Genomic DNA, 13944 nt, shown 5'->3' with positions numbered 1-13944 from the left:
GCCTAGCTTTAAAGCTTTTTACTTATTTAATTTAATTGACTATTTATACAAAACCAAACACGTCTCGTACGAGCACTCATAAATCGGCGCCGGAGATGCTCAATGGCGTCATATGCAATTTTTATGAGCACTGATTGTATATGAAAACAAAATGATAATCAACGCAAATCAAACAATGCATTATGTATTGTAATGGTGTTTGTCTATGTTTGAAATATGCATTTGCATTAATTACCATTCCGGTACTTAGAATGTACTTCAAACGCTTATTTTAAACCAGTGTTTGATCGTATCATTTACCTGTTTTATACATATAAGTGATATTTGCTTAGCACGAGCTTATAATCAATCTTTGGCGACCTTCATGGATGATTGCCAGTATAAGTACTCAATACGGAGAAAAAAATATAGTACCAAGAAACTTAACATGCTAAAATTGTAGTCATGATTTTGGCAGAAAAGCTCCGCTTAAGCTTGCAAATTGATTCACGTTTAATAAAGATATAACAGTTTTCAGCTTTGAAAGGGTATTTTGATTCGTTACATGTCCAAGTTTATTTCGATTTTAACTGGTTCGTTCATTGTCTTTCATCCACTCGCATGGCTTATATTTCTATTCTATATTGCATTGAGAATTGTTCTGTGTAAGAAGGTAAGAGCCCTTTCGATATGCTCTGGTTTCTGTAACATCGTGAGTTGTATTTAATTTGCCCTACGGCACTGTATACAGAGCTCACAGTTTGCTCTATCAAGCCAGCGCATTTGAATGTGAAGATAAAACATTGTTATTTACAAAGATCACAGCTGCTGCTGCTTTATACTTTCTAGAGATGTTTGCCGCCCTCGCTCCCTGCTTGATGTAGTCACTTAACACTTTGGCCAGCTGACAGTCAAAATAGCTGACGGCACACTCGTTAACTTTGACATGTTCATAACAATTGACCAAAAGCCAAAGAGCTAAGAGCCAAAGACCCCGAACAACTGTTTGAGCCTCGTCTACAGGTAAAGTTGCCTAGCCAATAATTGGTATGATGGCGTGCAATTTATTTGAAGTTGGGAGTTGGTTGGATTTATCAACTTGATGCACATCTTTGTTTGAAATGATTTGAGCCCTGAGCCGGGAGCCAACTATAGAAATAGAAGTGAGTATTGGTCATTGGACTGTGCTGGGCAACCGAAACTTGTTTAGCATATTGGCAAAATGTTTGGTGAATTTACGAAAGAAAAAGAAAAAAAAAACCCTAACGATCGACAACTTTGTTGACCGCCCACTTCAAACCGAATCAAACTTCTTAAGAAAAACTTTAAATCCAAAAACCAAAGGCAAAGCACCTAAGAGCACGATCATGACGATGATGATGATATTGATGATGATCGCATTGAAGGCGCAGCGACCTCTGCGGTGCATCTGAGAACCCGCGAAGAGGTTCCAGGCAACAGCGACAGCAACAGCAACAGCAACAGCAATAAAAGACTATTCAACTTTGTAGCCCTAAGTGGAGTAATGAACTTTTGCCCAGTTGTTGGCGCTCAGATGAGACTGTTGTTGTCGTTCTTGCTGTTTGTGTTGTAGCCCATTACGTCAAATACGCGATCGCTTTGCATGCGACTGGGCCAACGGTTTTCGACTTTGTGTTTTTCTTTGTTGTTATTTTGCAGCAAATTTTAACAAATGCCAAAAATATGCCAAGTTTAAGGTTAAGATTTCGATTTTGTTTTAATCTAAACAAAAAAGAGAGAGAGAGAGAGAGGGAGAGGGAGAGGGAGAGACTGCGGCTAAAGGAGCTAACCACATCGAAATCACAACAAGGAAGCAATTGGCTGGCTCTAGTTACGAATTTAATGCCGAATACAGCTCACATAAATGCTAATCATAGTGATTCCTTATTGAATCTCCCAGTTTCCCCAATTTGCCAAAAGTGGCAAACAGGCATGCAGCAAAGCAAAGGCAAGTGAAGGAGCCGGCAGCCGTTGCAACATTTTACTGTTAAGAACGTAGCCAAATACGTCAAGTTCGTGTCTGAAGTCTTTCATTTTGCATATGCCCCAAGGCGCAAGGCAGCTATGCAGCTTTAGCCACGGCTCCAGTTCGGCTGCGACTCGCCCGCGCCAAATTTTGTGTGCATATATATTTGTAATAGAATTTCCCATGCAATTTGCCACTAATTGTATTGCACGCAGCAAAAGCTGCAACTTCAGCGCTTCAACGATTTCAGCTAAGCACGAACAAATTGCTGCTGCTACGTGCCTCGACAATTGCCCCCCTAACACAAAAACTTGATTTGGGATTTTCCTGATAGCTCAAGTATTTGAATTCAATTTGTTTTGTCTGCACTTAAATACATATACCATAATATCATATACTACCATCAATTCATGAATAAAACATTTCGTCCGGGATATTAAAAAAAAACAATCATCTTATTGGCTTAAATATGAATTTAAAACTGTTTTGCAGATGCGTAGAGAATAATATTTGCTTGGATGAATGTGAGCATTTAGCATTCGTTAAAGAGAGGGAGAGGGGGAGGGGTTGCGGCAGCTGTTGTCTTTTAGTTGTTCAGTTGTTCTTCCTTCAGTTTCTTGACTCAATTGATGGCCAAAGTTGTCGCATGTCGTGTTGGGACGAGCAAATCAAAATGCCCCAAAGCGCATGGGTGACAACAACAACCTACCGCGCAGTACTAGTACTTGCAACAGTTGAAACTCTTGCTGTTGCAGTTGCTGATGCAGTAGCAGTTGTAGTGGCAGTTGCAGTTGCAGCTATTTTAATGGGTTCTTTCGCTTTTCGTTTGGGTCGCATTGGATAGCATCAAGGAAGCCAGTTTTGTATTTGTTGTGTGTATGTGCTTAGTGCTTCTGTTTCTTTTGTTGTTGTTGCTGTTTCTCTAACGCTGTCGTTTAAATGGAAATCAACGCGCAGGATGCATAAAGTTTGCCTGTTTGCTGCTGCTGTTGCGTCTAATGAAAGGGTCAGACTGAAGACTCCAAGCTCAGCTAGCTCTGCTATGAATTATTTGCGCTTTGTTTAGCAGGCAGCAACAACCAGCAGTGTGGTTGTTGTGGCTCCTGCACGCGAATTGTTGCCCAACAAAACGGCAGCCGCAGCCTCCACAAAGCAAATAATAAAGTGAGAAGAACAATGCCAATGCAATGTTCAAAGTCAACGAACCTAAAAAGTCCCATATTTTGCTTACAGCAGACAAACAGCCGCAGCCGCAGCAGCAGCAGCAGCAATAGCAGAAGCTGCAATAGCAGCAGCAGCAATAGCAGAAGCAGCAATAGGAGCAGCAGCAACCACAGTAACAACAACATGAAGATCCAAGTCAATGCTTTGTCCAGCAACAACATTTTTTCGCTCCATTTCATTTTTTTCAAGCATGACGCAAAATTTGTTGCCAACTTTTCCACACAGCGTCAGCATTTTCACAACCTTTGCACGTTCAGCTAGCCAGAGAGCCAGGCAGCTACACAACAGCAGCAGCAGCAGCAACAACAGCGGCGACGACGGCAATGGCCAAGAAGCCCTCCATGGCATTGCACGTAAAAAGTGCAATGGCCTTAAGTGGAAAAAGCAGTAATAGAAAATAAGCATGGACTCTGGGGCTGTAGCAAAAAAGAATTGCAAGCAGCAGGCAGCCTCACAGGCCTGCCAGGTAGCCTCTGCAGCAGCAACACCAACAACAATAACAACAACCGCAGCAGCAACAAAAAAAAGTTGCAGAACTTTGTTACTGGCTGGCTAGAACGACCTCGGTTGCATCATTAGAAGTGGTGCTCACAGCAGCAGCAGACACACATTGCAAGGGGATAAAAGGAAGGTAGGGCATGGAAAGGGTAACGGGGCTGTTGCATGGCTCCAAGTTACAAGTTGCCGCAGACAAAGCCAAAGTTCTGCTACGTGCCTTGGGTTTCATCCAATCTTTTCACTGTTTGCTCTCTCTCTCTCTTTCTATCTCTCTCAACCTCTCTCTATCTCTTCCTCTGTGTTGACTATACAATCGAAATAATAAACCCAACAGTTGGACAATTTTCTCGACGTGAGTTTTTTAGTTGCTGCTGCAACTGTTGCTCCTGTTGTTGTTCTTTTTGTTGTTATGAAAGCAATGCATGTAAAACTTGTCACAGGCAACAAAGCAGCCACCGAGGATCCAACTGCTGACAGAGTGGACAAACCAATTGACCTTTACGGTTCAATGCACTCAATCAAGCAATCAATCAATTGTATACCATGCCAAAATCATTAGTGCCACAACAATGCTGGCCATGGCTTGACCCAGAGCCCACTTAAGGCAAAAGATGTTGTAGCCGGCAAATGTTGTTGCTAGTGTGTTGTTATTGTCGTTGGCAGTTGTTGCCGACTGTTTTCTTCTGCTTTTGGATTTGGGCAATCAAAGCGCAAATACCGCCAGGCAAAACATGCGGCAAGAATTAGGAGACGTCAGATACCATAGTGGGTAGTAGATTTGTATAGGTAGGTAGATAACTGCTAAAAATATTCTCTATATAGTAAGTACAACATACTACTGTACTATATTTGTACACTGGGCGAAACTGACCGTTTCAAAATTAGTGAACTTCTTCTTTAGCAAAATATAACAGTTTTGTAAAAGAAAATCTTCGTAAAGTTTCGTCAATGAATAGTAAAAAGTTTCGGTATATTAAGAATGAATTTTCTTGAGTGTACGATTGCCTTAAAACTGTTCGTGAGAAATTCGCACGCTTTTTTATCGCAATTTTTTATGGCGGCATCTGCAACAACAGCCGTCTGCCTCATCATCAGCAGCGAGCCGCCGCAGCAGCAGCAGCAGCAACAACTTCGTCGCCGTTTGTCGTTTGTTGTCAATTGCAACTGCAACACCAACGAAAGCTTGGCCAGAGGTAACAGCCAAGACCCATACATCGTACCTGCATCCCACCCTCGCAAACCGTAACCACCCAAGTCGTAAGCCGTACATACTACAACGTGACTTACATATTTGCCACCTCTTGTTCTGGTGCTGCTTGTGGGTGAATTTTGTATGGCTGATTACTGTTACCACAGCAGCAACAACAACAACACCAACAGCCATCGCCAGATTCAATTGTTGTTGTTGTTGCTGCAAAAATTAGAATTTCTAATAGTCGTTGTTGTCTTGACTTTGACTTTGCTGCATGCCCATAGCTGAAAATTGCCTGTGGCAGTTGTTGTTGCAGCAGCAATTTGCGCGTGTTAAATGCAAACTCTACTGCAACATTTAACTGTTAAACGTAGTCGAGTCGCAGTTTCGAACTGCCTTCTTTGTACCGCGTGTGCCAAATTATAGTCAATGATTGATTTCAATTTGCAATTGAAAATAGTACTCAACAAGCGCAGAGCCGAAGCCTAAACCCAGACTCAAATCCAGTGCCAGTTGTGTGGGTGGCAGTTGAGGCAATCGAATGACTAAGATTAGAGAGGCGACTTTAGCTAACGGAGCATCGTCAGCGTCTTGGCCATCATTTAAGCCATTTTGGCTTATGACGCCAGCTCAACCACGGCTAATGTTATTCAAAGCTACAGAGGGTATGGGGGATTTAGATGATGTCACTGCGCATGTTGTATTGGCACGTGAATTGCTAGTTAATTGGCCAAGTGCGAAACACAAAATGGCATAAGGTGTACACACATCTAATAGTTGTTGCCACTGGCAACTTAAGAACTTATTGTTAAACTAATAAAGAGAGCTATTAAGATTCGAAATATTTTACCAATGACTTCTCATTTGTTAACGACTAATGACACATGATACTTCATTTTATCTACTGATTTAGTTAAAGTGAATTATAAATGCAATAATTAAGATCTTTGCTTCTGCTTATTTTGGTGTTAAGGCCAGCAAATAGTCAGTAAATATCTGGGATAAGTATATTATATATTTAATGACCAATCGGGGCTTGGGAGTTTTTTTATTTTGCTTGACTTGCTTAACTTAATAATAATTATTAAATCAAATGCAAAAATATCAATACAGCTGCTAAGAATCTATTTATAGACATGCACATGCTCAAGATGAGCACATACATAGGGAGGCGCATCATTGGACTTCGGTATTCGATTGGGAGCGAGACCTGGCACGTAATCAATTTAATGACTAGCGAAATTTATGCAAACGGATCTTGCCCGCAATTGTAATTTAAATGCAACTCAAATCAATGCAATTCACACTAAATTATAGTTATGACTGTGCAAGGTCAAACTAATTGGCTATCGAATTAAAGTAGTCTTAGTATCTCGTAAATATAGGCACTTGTTTTACATTTTTAATAGTTTGATTATTTTAATCAAATTTCTAAGATTTTGAGACTAACATAGAAATGTAGTCTCCTTATTTCCATAACATAACCGAATATCCTTTAATCATATGCATCATCCTAGCATACTCTATTCCTTTCTTTGCCGGTCATGCAAATTGTTTAGCTGTGCACCCCTAGAGGTGCAATTAGATGGATCAGCTTCATTTAAATGTAACTGAGCTGGACATCATATTAAACGCTGGCAAGCTGCGCATCTTAAATTAATTAGCTGCATTTTACGATCCGTAGCAAAGTCGACACAAATCAAGTTTGTTGCATGAGTCTGTTGTTGTCTTTGTTGAGAGATACAGCACAGCGCATCGCTTGACGCTAATTAAAATGGCCAAAAGGCTGTCGCTCTCTTTTTCCTCCTATAACATGCTGGACGCACTCATAAAATCGCACATTTCTATAATAAGCATGAAATGCAGACTCTATCCAGCTCACAGCTCTGGGTTCGGTCCAAACTATAAATAACACCAAGGGTATGGAAGCTGAGAGGCAAGTTGTCCGCTGTCTGCAGTCCTGTATTGATGTGTGTCCTGTCTACTGCTTTTTAAATCAAATGATAATAAATCACCGGCAGATATCATAAAACATGTTGTTCATAACCAACCAAGCAGCTATCCGGGCAAAGGGACAGCTTGGCCACGTCCATGACAAAAGCGCAGCCATGGACCATTGGAAAGATTCGTCCAATATGGTGGGAAATTTGCGCCGTTGCTTAGAAGTGGAAACACCGAGAGCTGAGATCAGCATCGGCTTGAACCTGATCATGGGGATCCTCGGCTTGGTGGCAATTCTAGTGCTCTGTTCCTGTTGCCTCTCCGCGCCGGTGTCTAATTTGCATAAATGACAATGAGAGTCATAAAACATGCGTCGTTGTTGTTCGCCTCGCGATTGTCGTTTACCGCGCGTTCTTGCTGCTGTTGTTGTTGCAGTTATGTTGCTGTTTTTTAAGTTTTAAACAACAATTTTGTTTGCTGCCTGCTGCATTTTCATCATCGTGCAACATGTTTGCATGGCTGTCTGCTGCATAAATTAGATTTCGCGCTGATCTACACTTTTGGTGCCCCGCGCGCACCTTGTCGAAGAAAGTGCAACCCGAACAACAGAGCGTTTTCGCTCTCAGCAGTTCTCTGGTTGGAATTTTGATATCACCGAAATGACGGTCAGAAATGTTAAGGGCCAAAAGCGTGTCTGCAAGTTCAAATACGAGCAAGCTGCAGGCCGAAAAGCTGCAGACTTCATGGCCATCGCATTCCTTCTGCACGGCCAAAGTCGCGAATGTTGAAACTGAGTCTGAGGCCGCCCTGAGGCTACTTGTGCGGCATGGCAAGGTTAGGTCTCAGTGTCCCACCTTCTTTCCCCCACAACCATATGCCTCTCCAATACTTGACTTGATCTTGCGACTCGATCTTTGCCGCCTGTTATTCTAAGGCATGTGTCTGCCAATGTTGTTGCCCTTTTTGAAATTTATCTAAGCTTCGTTTGACACTTGTCGTAGTCTTTTTTGTTGCTGTTGTTGCTGCTGTCGGTTGTTGTCGGGTTGTTGTGGTTGCTTGTTGCAGTCGTTGCCATCGTCGCTGTGTTGAAATTTTCACAATCTCGCGCCTTAAAGTTTCTGCAGTTATCATTAGACACTGTACTGGTCCTCAATTTTCCCCTGATTTAAGTTAGCCACACACCAGTCGGCAACATGTGTGCAGTCTTTTGTGGCTGCCCCTGCACTCGTCTACCCATTACAACTCGCACCAGGCGTCGTTTATCCTTTTTTCTTATTTGACGCAAACTTTGTTTTGTTACTGATATTTTTTGCACTCAGCCCCATAGCTGTCAATTGCACGATCTGCTTGCAGCCTCTGAGTTGCCATGACACTGCGCTCATCTATGGCGGCATATCGAGACGGCACAAAAATTGACTCCAACGACAGGTTCTGCTAGTTAAAACTGTGAATAGAGTTTATTTATCTCTCAATTTAATAAAAAAAAACTTACAAGTGACAATATTCATGTTTAGTGCAGCCAAAGCTCAAATTAGCAAAGATAATTCAAATTTGCTTGGAACTGAACCTTGCGCTGTTGTAAAATCTATAAAAATCTCATTACAAATGTATTTAATTCAATTTGAAAATTAAGCAAATCATTCGAAAAGTAAGAGGCCGTGTTTGTGATGCAATTAAATTAATAAACAAAAAATTCTTCATATTATTTAATAATAACAAAAATGAAAGTAGTCTTAAGAGCTTGCTTATTTTTTTTTTTGTATTACTTAAAGTTCAGCTCTAATAATTTCGAGGTTGTTCTTATTTTCAATTTCCCATTAGCATTTTGTGTAGCATACTTTTAGGAATAAACTCCAATATTAAATTAGTTTAGTTAGATATAAAAGAATTTATTAGTATGTCGTAGCTGGAATGCTCCCTACATAGTTGCAGTGCAGTCAACACAGGCAGCAGTTATTACATCTATATAGATATGCAACCGCTTCAAGTTGTCGCTTCATCTGCTGAGCACCTTATTTAGTCTGCTATCAATTTGCTGGAGTAGTTAATAGGCGGCCCATAAGTGCGCACTTCTATCAGTGCCAATTTAAAGAACTCAATCAGAATTCAGCACCGGTTTGCTGTGCCCAAATGCAAGTCACATGTCACATGCCACACGCCACACGTCCACGCAACAGACCCTTTTTTGGGCGCTAGTGCAGATTATCTTGTTCGATAGCGTTTACAAGCCAATGTAGTTGGGTTTGCCCAGTGCTTCCTTTTGGCCATAAACGCAATTAGAAGAACAATTGTTAGACATGCAAAACCGAACCAGGCCCTTCTGCCGGGCATAAAGCAGACAGCATGGAGCAGAGGCGTGGGCATAACAACAACGATTACCTTCTCTGGCTGAAAACATGGGCGACATGGGTACATGGGGATAGAACAGAGCAGTGGGCAGGCAGAGGGACTATGTGTGTGCGTGTTTATAACTCAAATGAGCAATTACCTCACAAAGGATTTGCATGCTGCTCAGCTCTCGTGGAGTGACCAGGAAGGCAGACAGACAGGAAGGTAGGGATGCTGGCAGGAAGGCGAGCGGCTGTTTGTCGTGTCTTTTAATAAACTCCTCACGATACTTGATGTTGAAGCGTCTCGCGCCTGGCGTTGACTTGTGAGAAAGCTCTTTAGGGGCCAAGAAGAGCCAAGCTCAAATATTTTAGAATTTTCACAAACACGTCACACGACAGGCGAACGTCGCAACGCATGGCTTGTGCATGTTTTTGTGGACCCTTTGGTTAGAAGCTGGACAAGCTTCAAGCTGGTACTGGTGCTGGAACTGGAGATGGAGATGGAGCTGGCGCTGGAGTCACAAAACTGGCACCCGCACGCTCATGGCTTGTATTTGACTTGTTAACTGCCCTTGTTTACTTTATGTTAAATTAAGTTGAGAATCGTGCAATGCAAATCAGTGCGCAGTGCCAGTTTGGAAATGCTGCAGAACCAGTACCAGAAAACGCCACAGTCACCGAACAGGCGACTGACTCAATGCTCGCATACAATTTTCCAACTCTTTTCTAATTGCCAAGAGTCCAAGATGAAGTCAGAATCACAGTCAGATTCTGAGTTGCAGTTGGAACCAGAGAGGCCACGGCTACTGTCACTGATTGCTTTGCATACAAAATGAATTAATGTCATTGAGGAAGAAGATGTTGCCAGTTGCAGCAGCAGCAGCAGCAGCAGCTACCGCTACAGATCTTAGAATTTTAGACATTGTTGCAGACTGAAGCAGGCTTTTGTTTGCCCAGCGGGCTGCGAATGCTACAAATTTGAAATACAGCAAGACTTGCTTCCTTTGCATTATCTAAGGGTCCAAGTCTTCATTGCTGGCAGTTATCAAATGCAGCACATCAGTTGCAGCCACAATCCAGACATACAGTGAGAGAGAGAGAGGGAGAGAGATAGAAAGAGACGCAGTCATGATTTGTGTGCTGCGCTGTCACACACAATAATTAAAATGCTTGTGCTTTGCCTTGATTGTTTATGCCGCTTAGATAAGTGCAACTGGCGACTGGCGACTGTCAACGTGCAACAGCAGCCTTAAATAATGCAATTCTCTTCTTATGCAAATTTATGAGTGACTGACTGACTGTTTGACTTACAAACTGGTAACTGCCACTAGCAGAGTTCCCCAGCTTAAGTGAATGGTAAATGCCATTCAACCTTTCTAAACTCTCTGTTACAGTTTGACATGCCACAAGTTTGTTGCCTATGTTCTTTATTTTGCTGACCCGGTTCAATGCACTATACGTATGTGTATACGTGTTATTGTTGTCATGCTGCCCCGCCCACAGCAAAGAACAAGAAAGGAATGTCTGAGCAATTGTCATGCAACAGTCACATGTTGCAAACAGTTTAAATTGTAGTCTCTGCAACAAACGCAATTATTGTATTTCATAATTGATTTGTGGAATTATCTTACCAGTGTGGCTACCGCAGCTGTTCAATTAATAGGATTTTCAACAGCAAAAAATCGCGTGACGTCGATCATATCAAATGAAGATACATATGTAGATGTTGAACAGATTTGACATATTTCATAATTAAGTCACGACTCGTGTTCACATCTAATTAGTTATAATATTTGCTTTAGTTTCGTTTTGTTGATTTTGCTGTTTTTAGTTTTCGCTACTTTATAGCTATGCAAATGGGCAAAACAAAGAAATTTCGAAAATACAAAAGCTAAGTATGTTTATATTTGCATTCCATTATGATAGACGTAAGAGTAAAAGTTATTTTACTTTTATTTTAAACAAAACACGCTTGAGCCAACTAGTAGAGAAATATGAACATACGTTTAGAATTGATTCGCATAAATCACATAGGTATTAAGCTATAAATCTATTTTGGCTAATTGAATTTAGTGAGATTTATGAGTTTAATGTAAAATCCATTATTAGAAGTAGGTCGAAAACTGATGATAAATGGCATTTTCCTACAAACAATTATTTCAATTTAAAAAAGATTTATGCAGCAAGATGTTATTTTCTCTTTTAATGTTTAAGCGAATAGTTTCTTGCTGTCTAGATATCTTTGTAATTACGATCTCGTGTTTGGATTGCTCCAAATCGGTTATTTCCCCTGTGCCAACAAAAACTCCATTAAATTGTTACTGCCCTTTCAAAATAATGTAGTATTTAACATAAATAATACCTTTTTCAGGTGCAATATTATGGCCAATTTGATTACAGCTTGCCCCACATAATTTATTAATTAAAAAATTATTGAATTGGCAATTTTATGCATCAGAAGATGTGCCACATGTTGCATCAGTCTCGAACGACACGCGTTTATTACATTTTTTTTTCTGTTCTTATTTTTTTTTTAATATTAATTTATTTTGCCGAGCGTCCGATGCACAATGAGCCTGCGGCGCTCCATTTTGGGGGCAGACACCAAAAGCGACGACATTCCAGACCTGAAAATATGATCAGCCAGCAAGCAGAGAGCAAAGAGGAGTGGGGCGAATAAAAAACCAAGATTGCAGCTCGGGTTCTGCTACATAAAATATGGCAACAAAAAAAAATGCTAAAAAATGTATAATGCCTTGTAAATTATGCGTAGCAGCGTGAAAGCGGGCGTTTGGCTGCTGGTTAATGATGATACCGGATAACCGGCACTTAAAGGATATTTATGCTGTAAGTATACGAGAATTTATGCTGCCAATTGTTGGCAATGAATGAATTCGCAGTCTGAATTTGCGAGTGCGATTGGAACACAAATCGAATGAACAGCACTCGAAACTGCCAACTCTGCGAGTATTAGTTTAAGTTGCTTTTGGACACAGCTGGGTCACAAATAATGATAATGATGATGCCGATGACGATGACGATGACGATGACAATGACGATGACGATGACTATGCCTATGCCTCTCGAGTAACGCATTAAAAGTCCATTAAGCAGCGGCATATGTGGAGGCGGCTTAAAGTTTGCTCCACTTCTTGTGGACAAAAACAACAATAACAATCAACAGTTTATTTGCAAATTCGGCTCTGGCTGGGAGCAAGTTTTAAGTGTTATGCAAATAAACCTGAAAGCAAACAAAGAAAGCGGAGAAAGACAGCAAGCAAGACAGAAAGAAAGAAGCAAATCGCGAGATGGTTAAGCGAGCAGTAAAACATTTATATATTAAGTTTTATTGAAATCAAAATAAAAGATGATCTCGATGAGCTGGTCGACTTGGTATAAGTAGCACATGTTGTGCAAACATCATCGTCACTCGCCACCGAAATCAACTCCAATCAAGATGCGTAGCTATCTCGCCCTGCCGCTGCTGCTGATCGGCTGCAGCCTGGCGCTGGCACAATATCAATATTTGGCGCCGCAACAAACGCTCAATCAGCAATTTGGCGATGTCGTGAATCTAGTGGAACAGCCAAAGGAAACGATGACTAATGAAAGGGCTCGTCCAAAGCGGGGCAAACGTCTTACGGCATGCACCACCAAGGCCAACTGCTGTAAGTACTCAAACTACTTGAAGCCCATTCTGTATTAAATAGTTTTGTTCTTGATTCAGTCTGCGGTACTCCGAATGCCAATCGTATTGTGGGCGGCCAGCAAGTGCGCTTCAATAAGTATCCGTGGACCGCTCAGCTTGTCAAGGGTCGCCACTACCCGCGCCTATTTTGCGGCGGTTCGCTGATCAATGATCGCTATGTGCTCACAGCAGGTCACTGTGTGCATGGAAATAAGGATCAGATCACAGTGCGCCTACTGCAAACGGATAGATCCTCTAGGGATCCTGGCATTGTGCGCAAGGTGGTGCAGATCACACTTCACCCCAGCTACAATCCCACAACCATTGTCAATGATGTGGCACTTCTTCGCCTAGAGTCACCTGTTCCACTTACGGGCAACATGCGTCCCGTTTGCTTGCCCGATGTAAATCACAACTTTGATGGTAAAACGGTAAGATTGTTGTCTTGGTTTTGTCCTTTGTTTTGTGCTTGAACGAAATTCTTTGTTTTCCAAATAGGCTACTGTGGCTGGTTGGGGCTTGGTCAAGGAGGGCGGCTCCACCAGCAACTATCTGCAGGAGGTGAGTGTGCCAATCATCACCAACCAGCAGTGCCGCTCCACCCGCTACAAGAACAAGATTGTCGATGTGATGCTATGCGCCGGCTTGGTCAAATCTGGTGGTAAGGACGCCTGCCAGGGCGACAGCGGCGGTCCACTGATTGTTAACGAGGGACGCTTTAAGCTCGCGGGTGTTGTGTCTTTTGGCTATGGCTGCGCACAGGCGAACGCGCCTGGTGTCTATGCCAGAGTGAGCAAATTCGTTGACTGGATCAAGAAGAATTCTGCCAGCGGCTGCTTCTGTCAAGATTAGGCCCCTTCTCCTTATCATTCATTCTCAGACTCCATTCACTTGCATACGTCCATTTTAAATTTATTTTAAATTATTTCACAATTTACCCATCCACAATAAATTATTTCCACAAAAAATATGATATTCGTAGTATTCAAATTGATATATAATTTCAAATTGAATAGTTTGGTAAAGATATCCTAAAAGAAACTCACTTTCGTAGAATGAGAAGATATGATCTTATCGTTCAGCCCAATCACGGCTAAAAATCTCC

General features: G+C 41.6%; 1 protein-coding gene across 1 annotated transcript; it reads left to right on the top strand.

Annotated features, from left to right (window-relative positions):
• The first annotated feature begins 12596 nt into the window (after nucleotides 1-12596).
• LOC6566843 (transmembrane protease serine 9) lies at nucleotides 12597-13730 on the top strand. Its single transcript, XM_001993285.2, has 3 exons — nucleotides 12597-12819; nucleotides 12879-13270; nucleotides 13338-13730. Exons 1-3 carry the CDS (start codon nucleotides 12609-12611, stop codon nucleotides 13689-13691), a joined length of 957 nt encoding a protein of 318 aa, XP_001993321.1. The 5' UTR covers nucleotides 12597-12608; the 3' UTR covers nucleotides 13692-13730.
• The last annotated feature ends 214 nt before the right edge of the window (nucleotides 13731-13944 follow it).

Source organism: Drosophila grimshawi, unplaced genomic scaffold, assembly GCF_018153295.1.
Source record: "Drosophila grimshawi isolate 15287-2541.00 unplaced genomic scaffold, ASM1815329v1 contig_1377, whole genome shotgun sequence".
In the NCBI taxonomy this organism is placed as follows: domain Eukaryota; kingdom Metazoa; phylum Arthropoda; class Insecta; order Diptera; family Drosophilidae; genus Drosophila; species Drosophila grimshawi.
This window is presented reverse-complemented; position numbering and strand designations above follow the sequence as displayed.

Bases quoted from the DNA above. Each gene is read 5' to 3' on its own strand.
- LOC6566843 (XM_001993285.2), top strand. From the start codon at position 12,609: ATGCGTAGCTATCTCGCCCTGCCGCTGCTGCTGATCGGCTGCAGCCTG. The intron at 12,820-12,878 runs GTAAGTACTCAA...TTCTTGATTCAG, and splicing joins CACCACCAAGGCCAACTGCT to TCTGCGGTACTCCGAATGCC. The intron at 13,271-13,337 runs GTAAGATTGTTG...TTTTCCAAATAG, and splicing joins ACAACTTTGATGGTAAAACG to GCTACTGTGGCTGGTTGGGG.